Below are 19,149 nucleotides of genomic sequence, written 5' to 3'. Positions count from 1 at the left end.
AGAGAAAACAAATAAAATTAAGACAAACAATAAGAAAATAAGGAAAATGAAGGTATTTACCTAGATAATCTCAAGAAAGTTATGATTATACAGTTGGTGTTCGTCCCAAGTAAGAATGGTAGAATATATGAGTTGATGCTTACCCGAAGGAACTGGTTCTGGTCATTAGGGCTTCTTTGTATGGATCCGATAAAGGGTAGAAAAACTTTTGGGGAGCTTTGGAAAGACCTCTTATTTGACTTTTTGTACGTTTCCCACAAACGGTGCCAAATTGTTGTTACCAGACTATAATAATTAAAATTTGTTTGTTTTGAGGAAACTCAATGAGTAATCAGTAAAACATAAAGCGTCCCTCAGCCTTCCTACTTGGGAGAAAGAAAATTGTCTGGGGCAAACTTGGTCCACTGGCTCAGAAAAGGCTTAATCCACTAGCTGTGAGAGTTATGTAGGAACCGGAAAAGTGAGGAATCTTGTGATGAGCTAGGAGATCTTTCATCTTAGGAGCGGGTCTACAAGATAGAAAGCAGTCAAAGGCACATAGGGATTTCTCCCACACAAGCCCTTCGATGCTCAAGTCAGACAAGGTCTCCATGAAATGCAAGATGTAGCAGCCGTAAAATGTAAAGATGTTATGTGCAAAAATGTATGATGAGCAAATGGGGTGTTTGCTATTACTAGCGATATTTGTTTGGGTTGTATTTGTCTGGTCTAGGCTTACTTTGTCTTCCTTGTCCTCGAAACTAAACAGTTGGGGGTAACTTATAGGAATTAAGTAAGATAGGGACACGTGACACAATCGTGCTCGGTTGTAGTGAGCTTTCCCGAGAAAGGGCAGTGTAACACCTTGCCTTACACATGTGCGTCACTATAAGGGAATTCCCAGGAATCTTTTTTTTCCAAGTTCATCGCGCGCAGTGCATCAGGAACAATCTTCACATGCTTTCACATGCCCGACACATACAACGATTCAAAGAACAATCGTCACATGCTCACACAGGCCATCACCCGGTTGTGATTTCAAGACAATCTTCACATGCAGATAAGATCCCAAAAATCCTAGTCTTGCCCGTTTAACTAACAAGATCAATAATTATTAAACTAAATGAGACATAATATTACACAACAGATATAACAACATCAAAATACCATGGCCTACCATAAGGTTCTTACATAGTATCTCCACATCAAAATACGTATTACAACGTTACAAAATGACAGCAACACTATCATGCGACCGTTCATACATATATTAAAATAAGTACTACTGCCTCAAAATGATGCCACCGCTAACATACAAACACCATTGGCCCTTAATTGGCCATGTTCTTGCCTTCGCAGTAGTTCTTGGCTGGAACGTTGAATGTTCTAGGGGCATAACCCAGATTAGATGATAAAACATCTAAGTGATGGCATGATACAGCTTACAAAATGCATGAATAACACACGAGCATGGAATATACAGACGACAACATGCAACACGTCTAACTTGAGAAATTTCTCTAACATACTCAACCTCCTGTGGAAAATTCATTCCACACACCTTTGTGATTGACCTTGTCCCGACATACTTAATCCCCGAGTGCTCGACCCTATCACCCGATCACTAGGAATAACCTTACCCCATTCCCAAGCAGACCCCATCCCATCCCCATGGACATAACAACGACACGAATTCAATCACCACAATGATATGAAAATCGCATGCCATGCACTAACTCTTTTATAAGTGAAAACAGTTGATGCAATATATCATATGATCAATATGCACATGATGCCAATAATTTGAAGTATAAAGACTACAGTAAATAACCCAAGTCTCAGAGGGTATAACCGCTCACTAGAACTGGCTAAACACGAGTAACCTAAGCTCGGGAGGGTAGAACCGCTCACTAGAACCCACTACACACGTACCAAAATACTTTCAAGACAAATGTAAGACTGGAATCGAACCACTCACCTTAATCCAGAAAAAAACTAATTTTTTCCTCGAAAAGTGTATCATATCTCGAAAATTGTGCAATCCTTCCTTCTAGCAGTCAAATCGACTCTTGTTTATCATTATGTCTATAGAAATCAATATTCCTATTTTTCCCATAATTTTCTCAATTTTCCTTATTTTTCTCAATTTTTTCAAACTTTTCTTTCCTTCAAAAATTCATAATAAATACCTAACACCTAATTTCTCCAAATCTTTTTGCACCAATTGTAACGACCCATTAGAGGGTTTAGATTTTATTTAGAAATTACTGAATTTCTTAATTAGTATTGTTTGGAGGATTTTTGCCAATTAATTGTTAATATGGTAATCTAGAGATTTTAATTGAGAAAATAGCTTTTAAATAGCATTTAATTATTTATTTATTTTTGAAATTAAATGCAAGGACTTGAAGGTCATTTAAGAAGTTGTTATTTATTTAATTTAGTTAATAAGAGTTATTAAGAGATTAGTAATTCCATCCGTGAGAGGATTGGGATTAGAGTCTCTTGGATATAGTAGGAGAAGGAGAAGGGCATTAGGTTTCCTATAGACATATGTATATATGTATAGCCTCATTAGCCTTAGTTTCTTCACGCTGCTAAAAGAGAGAAAAATCGTGAAGAACAGAGGAGCCAAGAAGCAGTAGCAAATTCAAAGTCTTGCATAGGAGTCTCTTTTGGCGATCGTTAGGGTTCGATCAGAGAGTCTAAGGCAAGTATCCTTCCCCTGTAATCCTTTCTTACAGGTCTTGATTGAGTTTGATATTAGATTTCCAGAATTGAATCAGTTCCAGTGCATGAATATATATATATATATATGTGCGTTACAATGAGTTATATCAGTTCAGTGCATGTTATATATATATTTACATGCGTACAGTGAGTTCACAGCAAGCATGCATAATTTCTTTCAGCGATTCTCATCAATATTGTTGTTGAATCATTCTCAAGTTTGTTTGGAATCAGTTGGGATTTGTTTTCTCAAGTTTTCTTTCGGAATGGTGTAGTAATGTTAAGTTTGTAAATCAAGATATCATCTCTGTTCGTGAGTTATGTCTGATAAGATTCCAGTCATTCGAATGAGTCTTGTGTCATTCGAATGAGTTCCAAAGCATCTGAATAAGTTTCAGTGTTATCGTAAGCTTTTCCCTTATAATATTCCAGTCATTCGAATAAGTTTTTTTTTGGCCATTCGAATGAGTCATGTGTTATCATATCGTTCGTATGTGTTTTTGGTTTATCATTCGAATGAGCTTCCTTGTCATTCGAATGAGTCCTTGAAGATGTGAGTAAGCTGTTGCTTTGTATAGTCTAGCATTCGAATAAGCCTTCTTGTCATTCGAATGATCTATAAATTGATTCGAATAAAGTTACTGTTGCATTAGAATGAGTCGTTTTTGCCAGTTCAAAAGTTGGAAATTTTCAAAATTCATTCGAATGAGTCCCTGATCAGATCCGAATAGTCTTGTTATATATCATCTATCATTCGAATGAGCCTTCTGTCATTCGAATGAGTCTCTGTCATTCGAATGAGTTTTCTGCCATTCGAATGAGCTTGCTGAAATCCGTTTTTTTTCATTCGAATTGGCTTCTTTTTCATTCAAATTGTTTCCTTTTGCTTCCTCAATCATCCAAATAGTATCAAATGGCATCCGAATGGCTTCCAATAAATTCTTGATTCAAATCTTAAATTTAATATAAATATTCAATTATTCAAATATTGAATTTTTATGCCAAGATATGATAAAATCTAATATGCCATGCCTATACTCAGAAATTTCAAAATATTTGAATCTCAATATAGTTGATAAAAATCATATACCATGTTTAGCAGTTAATTATGACATAATCAGCATTATTTTGTGAGATTATGTGCATACATATTTGTATGAGCATTGAGCATGACTTTATGTGGAGCACTACATATCGTGTGACAGCATTTATATGAGCATTGCATTATGCGCGCCAGGCGGCTTGTCCGCGGGGATCCCACTAGTATCAGTTCAATTATATCTCAGTTATGAGTTGCTCGCTTGATGTCGACCAGGGAGCTAGGGGCATATTGCCCAAAGTATGTGCTTACAGTTTTTATGTTTACAGGACTCAGATCAGTCAGGTATGTATTACAGTTATGTGGGCCTACGTGCCAAAGTTGCATACCTGCATTTAATTACAGTTATGTGCATTACATCTTATAAATGCCATCCAGTGATTATTATCTCTCAGTACAAGTTCAATAAGTATTTTTATCAGTATCGATATTCTTCTATTCAGTTTCAGCTATTCTTTCCAGTTTATTACTTGCTGAGCTTTGTAGCTCACCTTGTACTCTTCACCATTCCAGGTCCTAGTGGGGGAGTACCAGATGTGGGGCCTAGCAGGAGTGTCCAGTAGTGTGTGTACGTGGAGCCGCTCAAGACCAAAAATGTCTGGGAGTTGTTAGTTTATTAGTTAGTGCTTGATCAGTTTAGATTTATTTTATATTCCGGTTTAGGGATTTTCCCTTAGATGTAATTTATGGTTTTCAATTATTGACTCAGAGTTTTATTTCAGTTGATTGAGATGTTCATTTTGGTATCAGATTTCAGTTTATCAGCCAGTTTATTTTATTTTCCCCAGTAGCACCTCTTCTCGGTCAGTTCTAGGAGAGGGGGTGTTACACCAATATTCCTCAAATAATTTTACAAAAATTATAAAATTAATTTTGGAAGAAAATAGTACCTCACGCACCACACACAGTCACGACAAGTGAAGCCCACGTGCAGTTTCTTCTCCAGTTGTCTTTTCTGGCTCCGGCGGTCTGCAACGGTCTCCAATGGCCGTTTTTCCCCCATCGCCCTGTAGTACTCCTCAAGGCGAACTCAAAGGTACCCCTAGGTGGCCGAAACACTCATTGGAAAAGCCCTTAAAACTCAGTTGTAGGTCGCAGCTCCGATGAGACCCAATTTTCTGGCCAAGGCACTGAAACCCCACTAAACTTATACCAAACGCCTCCAAATTCTCCAGAAATTCTCCCTATCACTCAAAGAAAAAAATCCCCTTATCCTTGGGACATGATTTAAGCTAAAACAAGAGTAATTTCTTTGATTTTTGATTTTGAACTCTCAACCTTCAACCCTTATTTATACCCATTTCCAGCGCCAAAATCCACCAAATCTCAGTTGGTCTTATCCCTTAAGCCCAAAATATAGCTTCTAAATGATTCATCTAGCCCTAAATCATGAGAAAATGCCCTCAAAAAATCCACCCGAAATTTCGATCCCATTCGCCATTAAATCCGATCACCTCGCCGCCGTGCTCAGCCAATGGCCACCCCCACTCGCTTCATCATCACCTGGAGGCTATCCTCGAGACTCCAGGCAACCTTCCTGACACCTAGAGCTGCTGGCCAGCGGCCACAGTGCTACCGGTCGGCTTCCCACCTACAAGTTTGGTTTTTTTGCACTTTTGCCCCCTAAGTATTTTCCAACTACATTACTCCTTTTTCCTTGATACCCCTAAACTTTCTAATAGTTACACTATGGCTTATATGTTCCAAAATTTCCATTTCCCTTAAGAATTTCCAAAAACTCTATCATTTTGACCTCTCTCGAGTAGTTTACATTTTTTACACTTTGGCTCGAATGCCTTTAATCATGTGTTTTCGACCTCGAACCTTCGCGAATCTCTTGGTTTTGTCAAATCCCATTTATTTGGGAAATTTTACCATCCTTAGCTAGCTTTGACATGGACTCTTGCCTTTCGTTCATGTTTTGGATATTACATGTTGGCCTGAAACTTTGATAAATTCCATTTTGACCCTAAAATTTTTAAAAATACCTTTGATATTAAATATTGGATATTACAGGTAGTGCGTCTCCCCTCGTCTGTGATGTTATCCCATAATTAAGCTTGGAAAGGGAATTTGGGAACCCCTCGGTGGGAAAGATCCCTCGGAGGTAAGAGGGCCTAGAACAGGCAAGTCCCCAGATTGAGTGGTGATTTTTCAAGGGGATATGATCCAACCCTATAAAGGTTTTGTTGAAAGGATGGCTTCTTCAGGGATTAACTAATTTTTTGGTTGCTTTAAGAGGTCTCCCCCCTTGGAGGCTATGCCATAATAAGAGGATATCCCCCAATTAAATAAGTCTTTCCAGAGGACAAAACTCCTCCCAGGCACTGAGAAATATCACTTGATAAAACATAACGCACAAAGATGTCCCCTTGGACAAATCACATAGTAGCTAAGGCCCTACTTCAGTAGCTTGTTGTAAGGCCCACCTTCTCTCAGAGAACTCACTAGGCCACTAAATCCTCTGAGGAGATTCCTCTTAAGCCCATCTGATTAGACTCAGAATAGATGTCCTCATGCTTGAATGACACGTGTCCACTTCCAACATTTTCCACACAAAAAAAAGGCCTATAAATACCCATTTCCTCATTAAGAAAATGAGGGGAAGAGGGCACTTTTAGCATATATTGACATTAGCTATTTTAACCGCATTTTATACTATGCATCTAGGGGAACCAACAGAGTTCTCCCAGACAACTATTTTTCTTGCCATACTTACTTAAGCATTAGAAGGCATATGAGGGTGAGGAATCCCTGCATGCCTCCTAACCTGTTCATATGAATGTAGTTCACCTGAATAGATTAATCTTCACTTTGAAGCTTACCCACAAAGTTCACCTAGAAGTTTACCCGAAAGCTCATCCACAAAGTTCACCCGAAAGTCCACCCATGTATTCATTTTACTTCTTCCAAGCAACAAAGATATTTGTATCTCATTCCCACAAGTAGACATCTAACAGTTGTTTGCTTTGTTTTGCCAAGATCGAGGAATTCCCATTTCACGAATTTTAATTGTTGTATCTTACCAATAATAGGAGACCAAAAACATCATTCGGGAAGGATGAAAATCAAACTTCTAGGAAAGATTCCAAAATTTAAAGAAAAATCACCCAAAAATGAAAAAAATAAACTAATACTAGGAGAATAAATCAAACAGTGAAAAAAAAGAAAAAAAAATAATCTTCTTTATATAGTGGGAGTTAGTGTTAATGCCCTAATACTAAATTTAGATGACATCTAATATGTGTAAAAGGGACTAGTGATGTAATCTTGTAAATTAATAAAAGATCATATCTTCATTCATACTCTCATTTGTATCCTATGAATGAGTTCTTATATATCATAGTAGAGATCTTATTCTTAAGTTGTTAAGAACATGTGATAAAGATCTTTTGTTTGGGATTTCTTAAAGATATTCCTAGTTCTCAAATTTATCAGAAGGGTAATATGATTTATCAATCATAGACCGACACATGGGCTACTATCGTTGATTAGCATGAGATGTTAATAATAATGGATGGTGAGTTACATGCTATATGGCATGAGATGCAGATAGTAGACATATGGGTAGGTATTAGTTGAACATTTACTGAATGTGATGTCTGTAACAAATCATATGGCTAAGCGGATTAATGATTTGTTACTAGTTTTTGATTGTGTATCTAGTTCTTTGATCAGATGCGATAGAGTTGTCGTGTACATTGACGTCAGAAATTTTCCATTGAGCGAAACCATACAGAGTGAGATATGGGGATACTCTCTGTGTGGTCTTTGTGCAATGGTGTATGGAGGTAGATGCTCATTGATGGGATTCATTATCCTCTAGCGGGGGTGAACATCCTATGTGGTCTTAGTTGATTGTGGTTGGAAAACCCCTAACTAGGGTATGCATGATCAAAAAGGAGTTTTCGATGTCGGAAGAAGTTTCGATGTATCATCTCAATCACACCATGTTGGATTTGGCATACTTACCGGATCTTGTGAGTTTAATCAATTCATGACCCTCACTTAATGGGGATGTTACTCAATTGAAGGATTATAATGCACGATAATCGAGAGCCTTAATAAGTTCAATAGAAGTATCAACTTCATTGTCATTGGAATTGTCCTGAGTCTTGGCTAGAGGATACTTAGGATTTTTTAGGATCCTTTAAGGAGATGGATAATCCTCCTAATAGATCGAAGAGTTCAATAAGCATTAAGGAGTTGACGTGTCCTGATTGCTACATTGTTATGAACCTAGAAAGTCACACGCACACTGAGTAACGCGTTGGATTAGTGAACCTCTATTGTTAATGTGTTCTTCGTCATTAAGGAGTTATTGATAATGGATGTTGTTAAGAGTTAACAAAAGGATCAACAAATGTGGGAGACCATTAAGAGTTAACAGGTATGCCATTAAGAGTTAACGGAGGCCTTGGTTTCGTTAAGAGTTAATGGAAAAGATATTAAGAGTTAATAGTAGGGGCCTAGATGCAAGAAGTTGAGAGTAACTTTTGCAAGCACAAATGGTTGACAGTTTTGTTTGACAAAACAGTCAACAAATCCCACAAATGGTCAATAGTTTTGAGAACGAGATTAATCCCGCATGCTTTTGTCTTTTTTTGTTTCTCAACAATAGAGCATTAAATGTTTTGTTTCCCTTAATTATGCCTTTTATAGGCATTAAATGGGAATTTAATTAGGAGAGAGATAGAGAGATTGAAAAGGAATAAGAGGGACATGGCTTGAGAGATATTATGTCGTACGTGCTTTTGAAGTAATTAACAACCTCTCTTGTTTTTTTGGTTGTGACATGGGTTCAATGAAGGGTTTTAGTGTAGCTAAGGCATAGACGGACTAGGCCTTCCACACTTGAGGGGGCGAGTTGGTCACCCAAGGTTTGCAAGAACAAGATCAGTTTGTGGCAGCTTGGAGGAAGCTGAAAGCTTGGAGTTCTAGGCGCATCAAACGACCAACTACAGATTCATCCATTTGAGATATAAAATCTAAACCCCTTATAGATGGATTTTCATGTATATATGCATATGGATGTTTGATACCGAGTCTTGCAAGGATTTGTTTTGCTTCCACTATGCTTTGTTTCAATTTTGAAAAATGTTTTAAAACCTATATACTTTTGCATTGATCCTAAGTGTTGGTGTTTTGCATATGATTTGATCATCTTTCAAACAAGACCAAATCTAAAAGTTTGGAAGGTGTAATAAATACTTAGTTAAAAGTTTTTCACACAATACAACTTCCAGAGAATTAACCAAGGTATCAAATAGATACATGAGAATATTATTATTGTTAATTCTACTCTTTCCATCAGGAAACCCAAGCAGAGATTGAGGAGCAATTGATGTGTGTAACGCCCCGCTCCCACATACGGGTGTTACTCACGAATAATCAACCTATTATTCACACGCTAGGGCAAAGATAAAGAGACGACTACGTTTCAATGAGAAATGACCTAGGTGGGAAACTAGACTTCGCCCTCTCTTCACTCCACTCAAGGTTTCGGGAAGATAACTAAACGACCCCGCGAAGAATAAACCCAAAACCTTGAGAAGTGCCACCTTCTCAAGTTCTCAATGAAGAGCTAATGATGGCTTCCCAGGATCGAAAGAATTAAACTCGCTCACTAATTTCATACAAATTATGGCATAAGCCTTAATTATAAGAAAATAATAATTTCTTTGCCCCAACTATTAACCCATTTATCTCATCTTCATTTCCCTTAGAAAATTATTGGGTTAACATTTCTTTGGAAAAATTTTATAAAATTTCCTTATCAAATCTCCATTACTTTTTCCCTTTTATCATTTCAAAATACTAAATTTTCCAAACACTTAGGAAATAAATTTTGAAATATAACATTAAGGTATCCTCATCCATTTTCTAAAATTTAAGGAAAACACTCCATTATTGATATTCCCAAATATAAAATTTTTCCACACAATTGCCTCAAATTCATATTAATTTAATAATTAATTTAGAGGCTAAAACACTCTATTATTTATTTATTTAAAAATGCATTTTATTTCATAATTACTCAAAATGTCAGAATTAATTAAATAAACATAACCCAAATTTAGATAAATAAAAAAAATACAACGCAGCAAGGTAGGGGGGGGCGGCAGCAGCAGCCAGCCGCGCCCCCAACGCGCGGGCCGCATGGCCGCGCGCATGGGCCGCGCACGCTGGCCGCCTGCCATGCGCGCGGCCGCGCCTGGCCGCGCCCAGGCACGCCCTTGGCACCAGCCCACTGCCCTTTCAATTTTTTTTTTTTGAATAAATACTCCACATTTTCCAGAATTTAATTTCAAATAAAAATACACCTAAATCCCAAATTTCATCCCAAAATTAATTGTTTCAAGGTGTTTACATGCCTTCCAAAAGTAAGATAATAACCATAACATGTTCCATACAAGCTACATGCTTTTACATACACCATGAAATATATCCAAACACTAGATCCTTAACACCACACAAAATAAATTACCAAGCTTGATTCACAAACCATCCTTCATGCAACCATTTTCTCCTTCCCTTTTGATGATGCCCCAACTACAAGGAGGTAAAATACCTCATGAGCTTTAAGCTCAATAAGGGTGCAAATGATAAAATATGCACAATAACAAGTAAAGTGTGACAAAATAAATGTATGCAATATGCTTGGGACTTCACATCCTCACAACCCACTTGGTTTGAGGCTTCCATATATCCCAACCCACATAATCTCATGGCCATAGGTCTTTACCACAACAAACATGCAAGATGCACAATTCTTAGAGAGTTTACCTTTTCAATCTTCCAAGCTTCTCTCTCTAAGCTTTCTCTTCTATTACCAAAAGAAGACAAGTCTTCTTCCTCTTCTCTTTTATAGACAATATTTCCTAATTCATTTTGATTTAATTCTATGGCAAGAATAAATCCTAGCCTTTGGATTTAATTTGAGTTGGAAGACCTCATCCTAGCCATCCAAATAAAGCACAATCCATGTGCTCTTGCAAGAAGAAATCTCATCCTTCCATCTTGGGAGAATTAATCTCCACCCTTGAAAGAAAGCACAACTTGGTCTTCCTTTAAGACTAAATCCTAACCATCCATGATTCTTAGCCCATGATCTCCACCATCCATAATTCTTTTTAAATTAAATTTTTAAATGTGTTGGCAATCCATGCCATCTTCCAAGACCCAATTCTAGCCATTGGATTATTTCTTCTTTCAAGACTTAATCACCACCATTAGATCACTTGGAATTTCTATTTTAATTCCCATTTAACTTATTTTGACTAATTTCAAGACATGTCTTGAAAGACATAATTTCTTTTCTTTTCTAATTTATATATCATCTCCATTTTCACCCATTAATGGGTGACTAATTTCATTTCATTTTGTAATTTCTTTTTAGAGACATCATCATGGCTTCATTTAATGCTTGAAAGACCAAATTCTTTTCTTTTTGAATTTCTTTTTTATTCTCCTATCTTCCTTCACAAGATCATGCCAAGTGTCCCCCTAATATCTAATTTCCCTAAATTTCTTAATTTCACATTTTAACTAAATTCCTTTCATAAGAATTTGCCAAATGTCATAATTATACACAACTTGGCTTCCAATTTTTTAATTCTTAATTTTTCCATACATTTTCCCCCATGCTTGAAAATAAGAATTAAATTCCTTAAAATTCTAATTACACAATATATATAAATTTCTCCACCAAATAATTACCTTTATGGGGAAAAACATCAAATTACCAAATTTGCCCTTCCCAAGGCATCTTATATTTTTATGACTTCTCCATGATTCAAGGGCAATTATGAAAACCCCCATATACTAACATACTCTTTATTATCTAATTTATCATAACTCACCAAGGGTATTATAATGTGTCATAAGCAAAACCTTCTAAAAAGACTAAGAAGCCCAAAAATGAAGAAGACATCCCAAAATAGTAGCTCAAAATAAATGGTGTTGAGAGATTGAGTGTCTCCCGAAAACTTAAAACATTTTTGGGAGGCCATGGCTCTTGGAAACCTTAATCGTCTGGGAGAGATTATAGTCTCCCAGCTCTGGAGATTGAGTCCTCCCAAAGCTTGTCTAATAAATCTCCCTTTGGGAAAGATGTCAAATAAAATACAAACATAATAACTCTAATGTTTGAAAATCCTTTCAATAATTTTATAAAGTGATAGACATAATCTATAAAAATCTTAATCCTAGTTGATCTTAGAATACTAGGATACCTTTCATGAATTCTCAAACTCTATAAATAAATGAACCCCCATTCCAAAAAAGGTAAGCCTCAACACTAATTTTAATATTACATCTAAATCTTCAACAAATTTGAGTATTTGACACAAACATCAAAGTATTTGTGCAAAAATTATCATACATTCACTTCTCTTATCATTCTTTTTCTTGTAAAGTCTAAGCAACTCGACAATAACATTTTCAATAAATAAATTTATTATTATATTCAAGCGACAACACCCTCCATTCATCATTATGTGTTCTTGCATGGAGTGGGGAATAGTTTGGGATTTCTTCCATTATCTTTCTTGAAAAGCATCAATGGATTCTCGCCCTCAAAATTGGCAAAATTCCCAGAGTTCATTCTGTGTTTTTGTTCAAATTTTTGTTCTTCAGCAAATAACAACCTGAAGTCTAGAACGACACTATTTGAAAGTTTCTTTACAGTTAATGCTACTGTGATCGACCTTCGGCAGTCGATCATATTCTTAAGTTGTTACGACGATTAGTATCTTGTAATTATGGTTAGTGCACAGAGATCATATGATCTCAAGCTACAATCAAGCCATTCGTGGAAGGCGACCATGGAAAGGACTCTTTTTACGCACTTGTTCTGCTATATCTGTTGTTAGTATGCAAACAATTACAACCCAGAACCAGGAAACAAGCAAGAAATATATGCCAATTCACCCTATTAACATCTTAATCTTATGGGCAACAGTACTATTTCCTTAAGACAACAGTGCAATAAAACTTATGGACTCGTATGCGTATGCTACTACTCTAAATTTTGACCAGATTTCCCTAGATTAGACGGTCTTGTTTCAAGAGTTCTTGGACTAAAGGGTCCTCTGCCACCACGACGAGGGCTGTGATCCCCTTTGATTTCACTTATCCGAGGGCTGTAGACCTTATCTGACAGCCGCGGACTGTTACTTGCAAAATCTTTGGCTGGTGTTGGACTGGAGCTTGTTACCTTTGGACTGCAGACGTGTCTAATCTCACCCCGGCTTCTAGTTATAATGCCGTCTAAAATTTCCCCACCGTCGGCAAATGAGGCCATGGAACAGATGTCCCCATCCTTCAAAGAGCACATCGAATACATGAGAATGAGAAAATGATGAACTGTTCACAGTATTAATTTCTAGTTCTCATTTTCCATATGCATTATTGAAAATACATGCGCAAATTTGAGGTAGAAGTTGGCAAGAAGTAACGGTTAGTGAGTTTGGCTGATGGTTATAGCCAAAGAAAAGAGGAGCTTACGAGGTTGAATGATAAAGCCGGTGCCTCTTCATACTCTGCTGCATCTAAATCTTGAAGGTGAGGCCCTTTGAAAAACTTGGGCAGAAGATATTGCCTTACAGGCACCAGGAACATGATCATCAGGGGGAACAGAACCCCAGCAATCGGGATCCATGTAATTCCAAAACAGATAAGCAAGTATACAGTCTGGAAAATTGTAAAGGTCACAATCGTCTTGAAGGGTACGGATTCCACAAAGGTAGCATGATACTCCTCCAGAACTCTGAAATAACACAATAAGAAAAACAAACATATGCAATTTTAATTAGTTTTGAAGAAACAGGATAACTTAAGGCGAAAAAATTTGGACCGATAGTTTACTTGTATCTCCTGCTTGGAGCTGTAAAGAGCAGTAAGATCCGCTCCCAGAACTGGTTTCCCGGTAAGCTTTCAATGGCCATGTATGCAAAATATCCCCAGAGTACTGAGGTGGGTATCTTCCTAAGGAAAGGCATGGCAGCAACACATCCTCCCACCATCACAGATTGGAGCAAGTTGCTAAGCCGTTGTTCTTTCACCTCAACTGGTAACAAATCATCAATCTCCTCCTCAACATCAAAAATCGTCTCATCAATCGGGGCATCTATGTTCCCTATGGTTGAAGCCAACTGAATTGTTGAGTCCTTTAATTCCTTTAGTCCCTGTTCATAAACGCGTTCAGGCAAGGTTGCAAAATGATTTTCCTTATTTACTAAAAATTGAGAAATTATCCCAAAATTGAGATTTCAATGAAATGGCAGATAATGCGGCCATTCACCTAACTTAATCGTGGAACTCATGGCAAATCAAAGCCTAAACTAATTGAATGGATCATTAGAACTTTCCCTTCACTACTTCAAATGAGTGACAAATTAATGGAACTGGCAAGAGCAGTTCCATGTTACTTAATACATATAGAATCATCATACTTGAGCTGAAGGTTCCTGGTAGATCAGCGGAGTCTGCATCTGTTGATATGCTTCTTGCATGCTCCCATAAACTTGTGCCAAGCTAGCGTTCTTACCCATACATTTGCGAGCTGCTGCTACAAGCCTATTTCTAAGCAGCTGCATAAAAGGCAAATATAGAAGAAGAGAATGAATACGTAAAATTGTGTGCATGTATACATTTCTTTATGGGTTATATGAAGATACCACAATTAATTGGATGAGGAACGATAAGCTGCAATTACTATTTCTTCTAAGACCTTATATTCATCAGAAAAATATGAAAGTCTATGCATATAATGATCTTTTTGCCTACCTGGTGCTTAAGTGTTGCCAAACTTTTAGTATGCATTGGAGATTGTGGGATGACACCATTTGCTGGAGGAATCCCAATAAGACCACACAGCATGACCTGCCATTTAGCAATAAAAGCACACATATTTTACCAGAGATGAGAATAGTGCCATTTAGCGAAAGAAGTACATATATTCATTTAGCATACCATAAATCCTAGAAGAAGTAGATCATAGTGGAATGAAGGGGGCTTTCGCAAATTGAACTCTTTCTGCTGAGCAAGTTGAGACGCCACGCTGTGATCAAAGTAATATAGCACCGCTATCATTGTTGCAGGAATAAAAGCTCCAATTATGTAGAGAACAGGCACATTTAGCATATCCTGTCAAGTTTAACCATAATAATCAGTACTCTTTTGTGAGAGGGATGGATCTAGAGAGGGGGAGGAAATGCGCTTCCGCCTTTTACAAGATAGAAAGTAAGAGGTTTGCGGCCAGTTCCCATGCCTTTATGACTGTCCAGTTCTGATATGCGCCTGGTGACCATGGATTCGGGCTGAAAAGGCGCCTTGGTATTCCTTTGGGAATGTCTCCAGATGGTATGTAAGAAAGAGCAGTCCACACGATAACCATCAATGGCACGCCATAATCTGCTATGAAGCCTCGAATCCATCCTGAAAGAAATTGAAACATAATCTATACAGATCTAGAATATTTCAACAAGGCTTTTGGATTTTACTTTTGAGCATCAGAAACTGCAGGCAATAACGAGAATTTTGTGTGTTTTTACTTCTAGGAGGGTCTTAACATATGGCAAAGGTGTGAAAAACTTACCACATCCATATCGCCAAGATCTTGCCTTGCGGCTTTTTAGTGCAGTGAGAAGAAGGCCAAACGACAGTACTAGTGCAAACATCCCATTAGCAAACCTCCATGAAGGTTGAAACTCTGTTAACCTGGGATTTGCTCTGTCAGGTTTACGAAACTCTTCGACAAGTCCCTACATCCACCGGATTCTTCTATTAAACCCAGAAACCATAAACTTGCCTAATTTTGATTCTCAATCAAGTATAAAGCAACTCCACGAAATCACAAAATCAAGCCAATAAGAAATAGGGATAAGAAAGAAACAAGAAGAAACCAATGCACCCACTCACTTTGATGGCTTCTTGCATGAAGAGCATTGCAATGAGCAGGCCAAACAACTCCCCGGCAAGACGAGTAAACCTATTGATGATGGAGCAAGCTCCTAGGATTGCCATAAGGAACAACAAAATTGCAGTCCAAACACACACCCTGCCCATTGAATTTGAAATGCTCATCTCGGTGATGCAAGAAATCCATTTCAGCCAAAAGAAAAAACAAAATGAAGCATTGTCACTAATTGGAGGCCAAATTTCAGACAAGATTTCTTTGTGTGAAGAAGAAATACCATCCAGTCCAGGCTAGAAAGAGCTTGGGTCCCAGATCTGGTCTATCTTTGGCAAAATTATACATGAATGTGTACATCAGCACAGTAGGCTCTGCAACACCAAGAATCAGCAATGGCTGACCCCCAATGATTGAGTGTATAATTCCACATAGTGCAGTAGAAGCCAACGTTTGGACCGCTGTGAGCAACCCATCTGTCCAAACCCGAATATATGTCCAAAAAATCACGTCAGTTTCAATCAACCCACTTGAGATAATTCTAAAGAAAACAATGAAAATCAATTACCAGTATTTCTCTCCAGTTGTTCACCAAATGATATCACCGGAATCGCTGAAGCGAAGAATATGTATGTGGTTGGGGCCAAAATCCTGAAAAACACATCGGCATTTCCTAGGAAAATATAGAAACACAGAAGCCATTTTTTTCTTGGAAACTAAACAACCTTAAATCAGTTACGCACGTACCTGAAACCGGCCCTAAAACCACCTGACCAGTCTTGTTTGTAACACATTAGCCTCCCACGAACATCCTCCTTTATTCCGCCAAACGGAACAAAGTTTTCCTCCATGGTTTCTTACGTATTTTGCAGATTAATTCGTGAAAACAAGATTTGCTTCAAATTTTTACAATAAATTTGGGCTTAGGTTGCCTCCCAGGTACAGAAATACAGATTTAAGTCATTAAAGTATAACCCAGATTAGAACTCGAAGCAGCATTGCTTTAATTTACTGGAATCACAGAGGAAGAATTAATAATAATAGGAAAGGTAATGGGAAAGAAGAGAGGAACGAGGGAAGGCTTTTGGCGGGGTTGGGAGGGGAGGGGAAAGGGTCCAAATATATAGGGCTTGAAACGTGGAAAAGCGGAAGCTGAAAAGGGAACTACTGTAGATTTGAAACATGTATACGAACCCAGATCATCGTGAAATAAAAAGAATAGCAGGAGACTCAAAGGACGGGCTATGGAGAGAGAGAGAGAGAGAGAGAGACGGCGCCTATGAGGATGTATTGATGATGATGATGATGAGAAGATAAAGAGAGAGAGTGCCAGTCCATGACAAGCTGGCTTCGAAGGAAGCATCCAAGCAAGCTCTCCAGTCCATGCAGCAGCGGCGGCTTCTACATTGCATTAGAGGAATGTTACCACCGTATGTCGCGGGGACAGCCACGCGCGAGCGCGTACACACTCCCCGTTTGAAGGCAAGTACAGAACAGCGACATATGATCCGACTAAATTAAGATAGTATTTATTTAACAAATAGTATCTTAATTATAATGAAGAGTTTTAAAAAAAAAAAGTAAAAAGTTATATAAAAAGAAAAAGGATTGAATCCCTTTCGATCCCCATCTCCTCCTATTTTCTATTATCTCCTAAGATAGTCTTAAAAAAGGCGTTTGAATTTGAGGTCCTTTCGCGTCAAATCAGACCTTTATTACCTGCTACCACCACAATAGTAGTAGTATATACCTTTATTTATGAGTTTAAATTTTAAATTTGTTTATTTATTTTTATTGTAAACATTTATAACTATTTCTTAAACAAAAACATCAAAATAATAATACCTATAATAATTCAAGATTTATGTCATTATTATATATAAATATTTTTACATATTAAATACCACTACTTTAATTCATAACATGATCTTTTACAAACCATCCCATAACTCATATAAAAAAGAAGAATTTTTTTCTTATCAAATGTAGGCCTATTATATTAAATGGACTCAATATTGACAGTAATAAAAAAAATATTATTACTTTATTTATTGTATTTATTGTCAACGACAGCGCAATTGGAGGGGGGGGGGGGGGGGGGGGGTCGTTAATTTATCAAATCAAACGACTTATGGACCTAAATGTCATACTTATATTTTTTGATATAAGAATTAAATTCTTTTAAGTTTGGTAAGTTGCATTTCCGAACATAATTTTTTTTTATGTTTTAAGTTTGATATTTAATGTATATTATATATTTTATTATGTGTAATACTATATATATTATATTTTATAATATTTATAATTTATCTATATATAATTATGTGTAATATATTAGTTATTATCTTATTATTTTAATATAATTACAATATGATTGCCATATCTACATTATATCATATACATGATATGATAGATTATGAAAAAATTTTATTTGCAGCCATCTTTTTTACTCTCCACAACAATCTTTTATAATTGCATAATAGTTGACGTGGCACTATCTAAAATTACAAGAATACCCCTACGCACTAGTAGCCTCGCTCACCACGTGGATTGCTCGGGAGACTGACACATGGCAAGTTAACAATTTGGAGCGGAATTCGAAAAATTCAGGCCAGATTGTGAGACCTGTTCCAACTTGACCGAGGTCCTCGGGAGTCGTACCCGCCCATCTCGGGTACCCCATAACGGATCTGTCTATAAAAAACAGGGGTCTTCACTATGTATAAAAAAAACTCTCCAACTCTTACATTTTCTACTATTCGTATTTACTCTACTAATTTGAGTGTTGGAGTCCATTCTGGGGGATCCTACCCCGACACTCCATTATCTTGCAGGTTCTATACCCGAGGTCCGACATCGCCAAGTTCGAGGTTCTATTTTCGAGATCCAGCTGTAGAAGTGGCACATGGTGGTCAGTCCCAAAAACCATTATCATTTGGCGCCCACCGTGGGGCCGACATCCATACTCGCCAGCCTATTATTTCCTTACCTCGCGCTTCAGACTCCCTCTCCTGACTTCAGACCTCGGTCTTTCCACAAGTGTCAATGACTTTTGCTTCTTGCCCTAACTAACTACATGGCTCCTTGAAGAGACGTGACTCAATGTCAATCTAGAGACCCCGCCTTAAGGGGAGAATCAACCGTATTAGGCCAATCCAATGGCAGAGGACCGACTCACCAAGCTGGAAAATTAGGTCCAACAGTTAACTGAGTTGTTGACTGGCTATCTACACCAGAATGAACAGTGTCGTCCGCATATGCCCTCTTAGTGAGAGGAGAACCAGTCACCTCCTCCTATGCAGGAGCATCGTCAGTTCCGCCAGTCAGGCCAGGAAATCCATTCCTCTAAGGTGGCATGTTCTACTTCTTCCCCCTCGCGAGAATGAGAGACCTCGCAGGAGAAGCGGTTGCATTTTCTGGAGAAGTA

At 37.6% G+C, this 19,149-nt stretch overlaps 1 protein-coding gene across 1 annotated transcript; it reads right to left on the bottom strand.

Annotated features, from left to right (window-relative positions):
• Positions 1-12,513: 12,513 nt before the first annotated feature.
• Positions 12,514-17,110, bottom strand: LOC127809129 (probable boron transporter 2). The gene is made up of 12 exons (XM_052347830.1): positions 16,470-17,110; positions 16,291-16,373; positions 16,006-16,198; positions 15,731-15,869; positions 15,408-15,573; positions 15,081-15,247; positions 14,783-14,956; positions 14,597-14,692; positions 14,263-14,400; positions 13,676-13,995; positions 13,316-13,577; positions 12,514-13,130 (listed from the first exon to the last, which is right to left on the bottom strand). Exons 1-12 carry the CDS (start codon positions 16,571-16,573, stop codon positions 12,828-12,830), a joined length of 2,145 nt encoding a protein of 714 aa, XP_052203790.1. The 5' UTR covers positions 16,574-17,110; the 3' UTR covers positions 12,514-12,827.
• Positions 17,111-19,149: the final 2,039 nt, after the last annotated feature.

The sequence above is a fragment of the Diospyros lotus genome, chromosome 9, assembly GCF_014633365.1.
Source record: "Diospyros lotus cultivar Yz01 chromosome 9, ASM1463336v1, whole genome shotgun sequence".
NCBI classification, from domain to species: domain Eukaryota; kingdom Viridiplantae; phylum Streptophyta; class Magnoliopsida; order Ericales; family Ebenaceae; genus Diospyros; species Diospyros lotus.
Note: the sequence above shows the minus strand (reverse complement) of the source record. Positions and strands in the feature narration are given on the sequence as shown.

What these genes read in the sequence shown, in the direction of transcription:
- LOC127809129 (XM_052347830.1), bottom strand. Translation starts at nt 16,573, where the DNA reads ATGGAGGAAAACTTTGTTCCGTTTGGCGGAATAAAGGAGGATGTTCGT. An exon ending in GGTTTTAGGGCCGGTTTCAG is followed by an intron (nt 16,374 to 16,469) that starts GTACGTGCGTAA and finishes TGTGTTTTTCAG; the next exon opens with GATTTTGGCCCCAACCACAT. An exon ending in ACCAGGAACCTTCAGCTCAA is followed by an intron (nt 13,996 to 14,262) that starts GTATGATGATTC and finishes GTTTATGAACAG; the next exon opens with GGACTAAAGGAATTAAAGGA.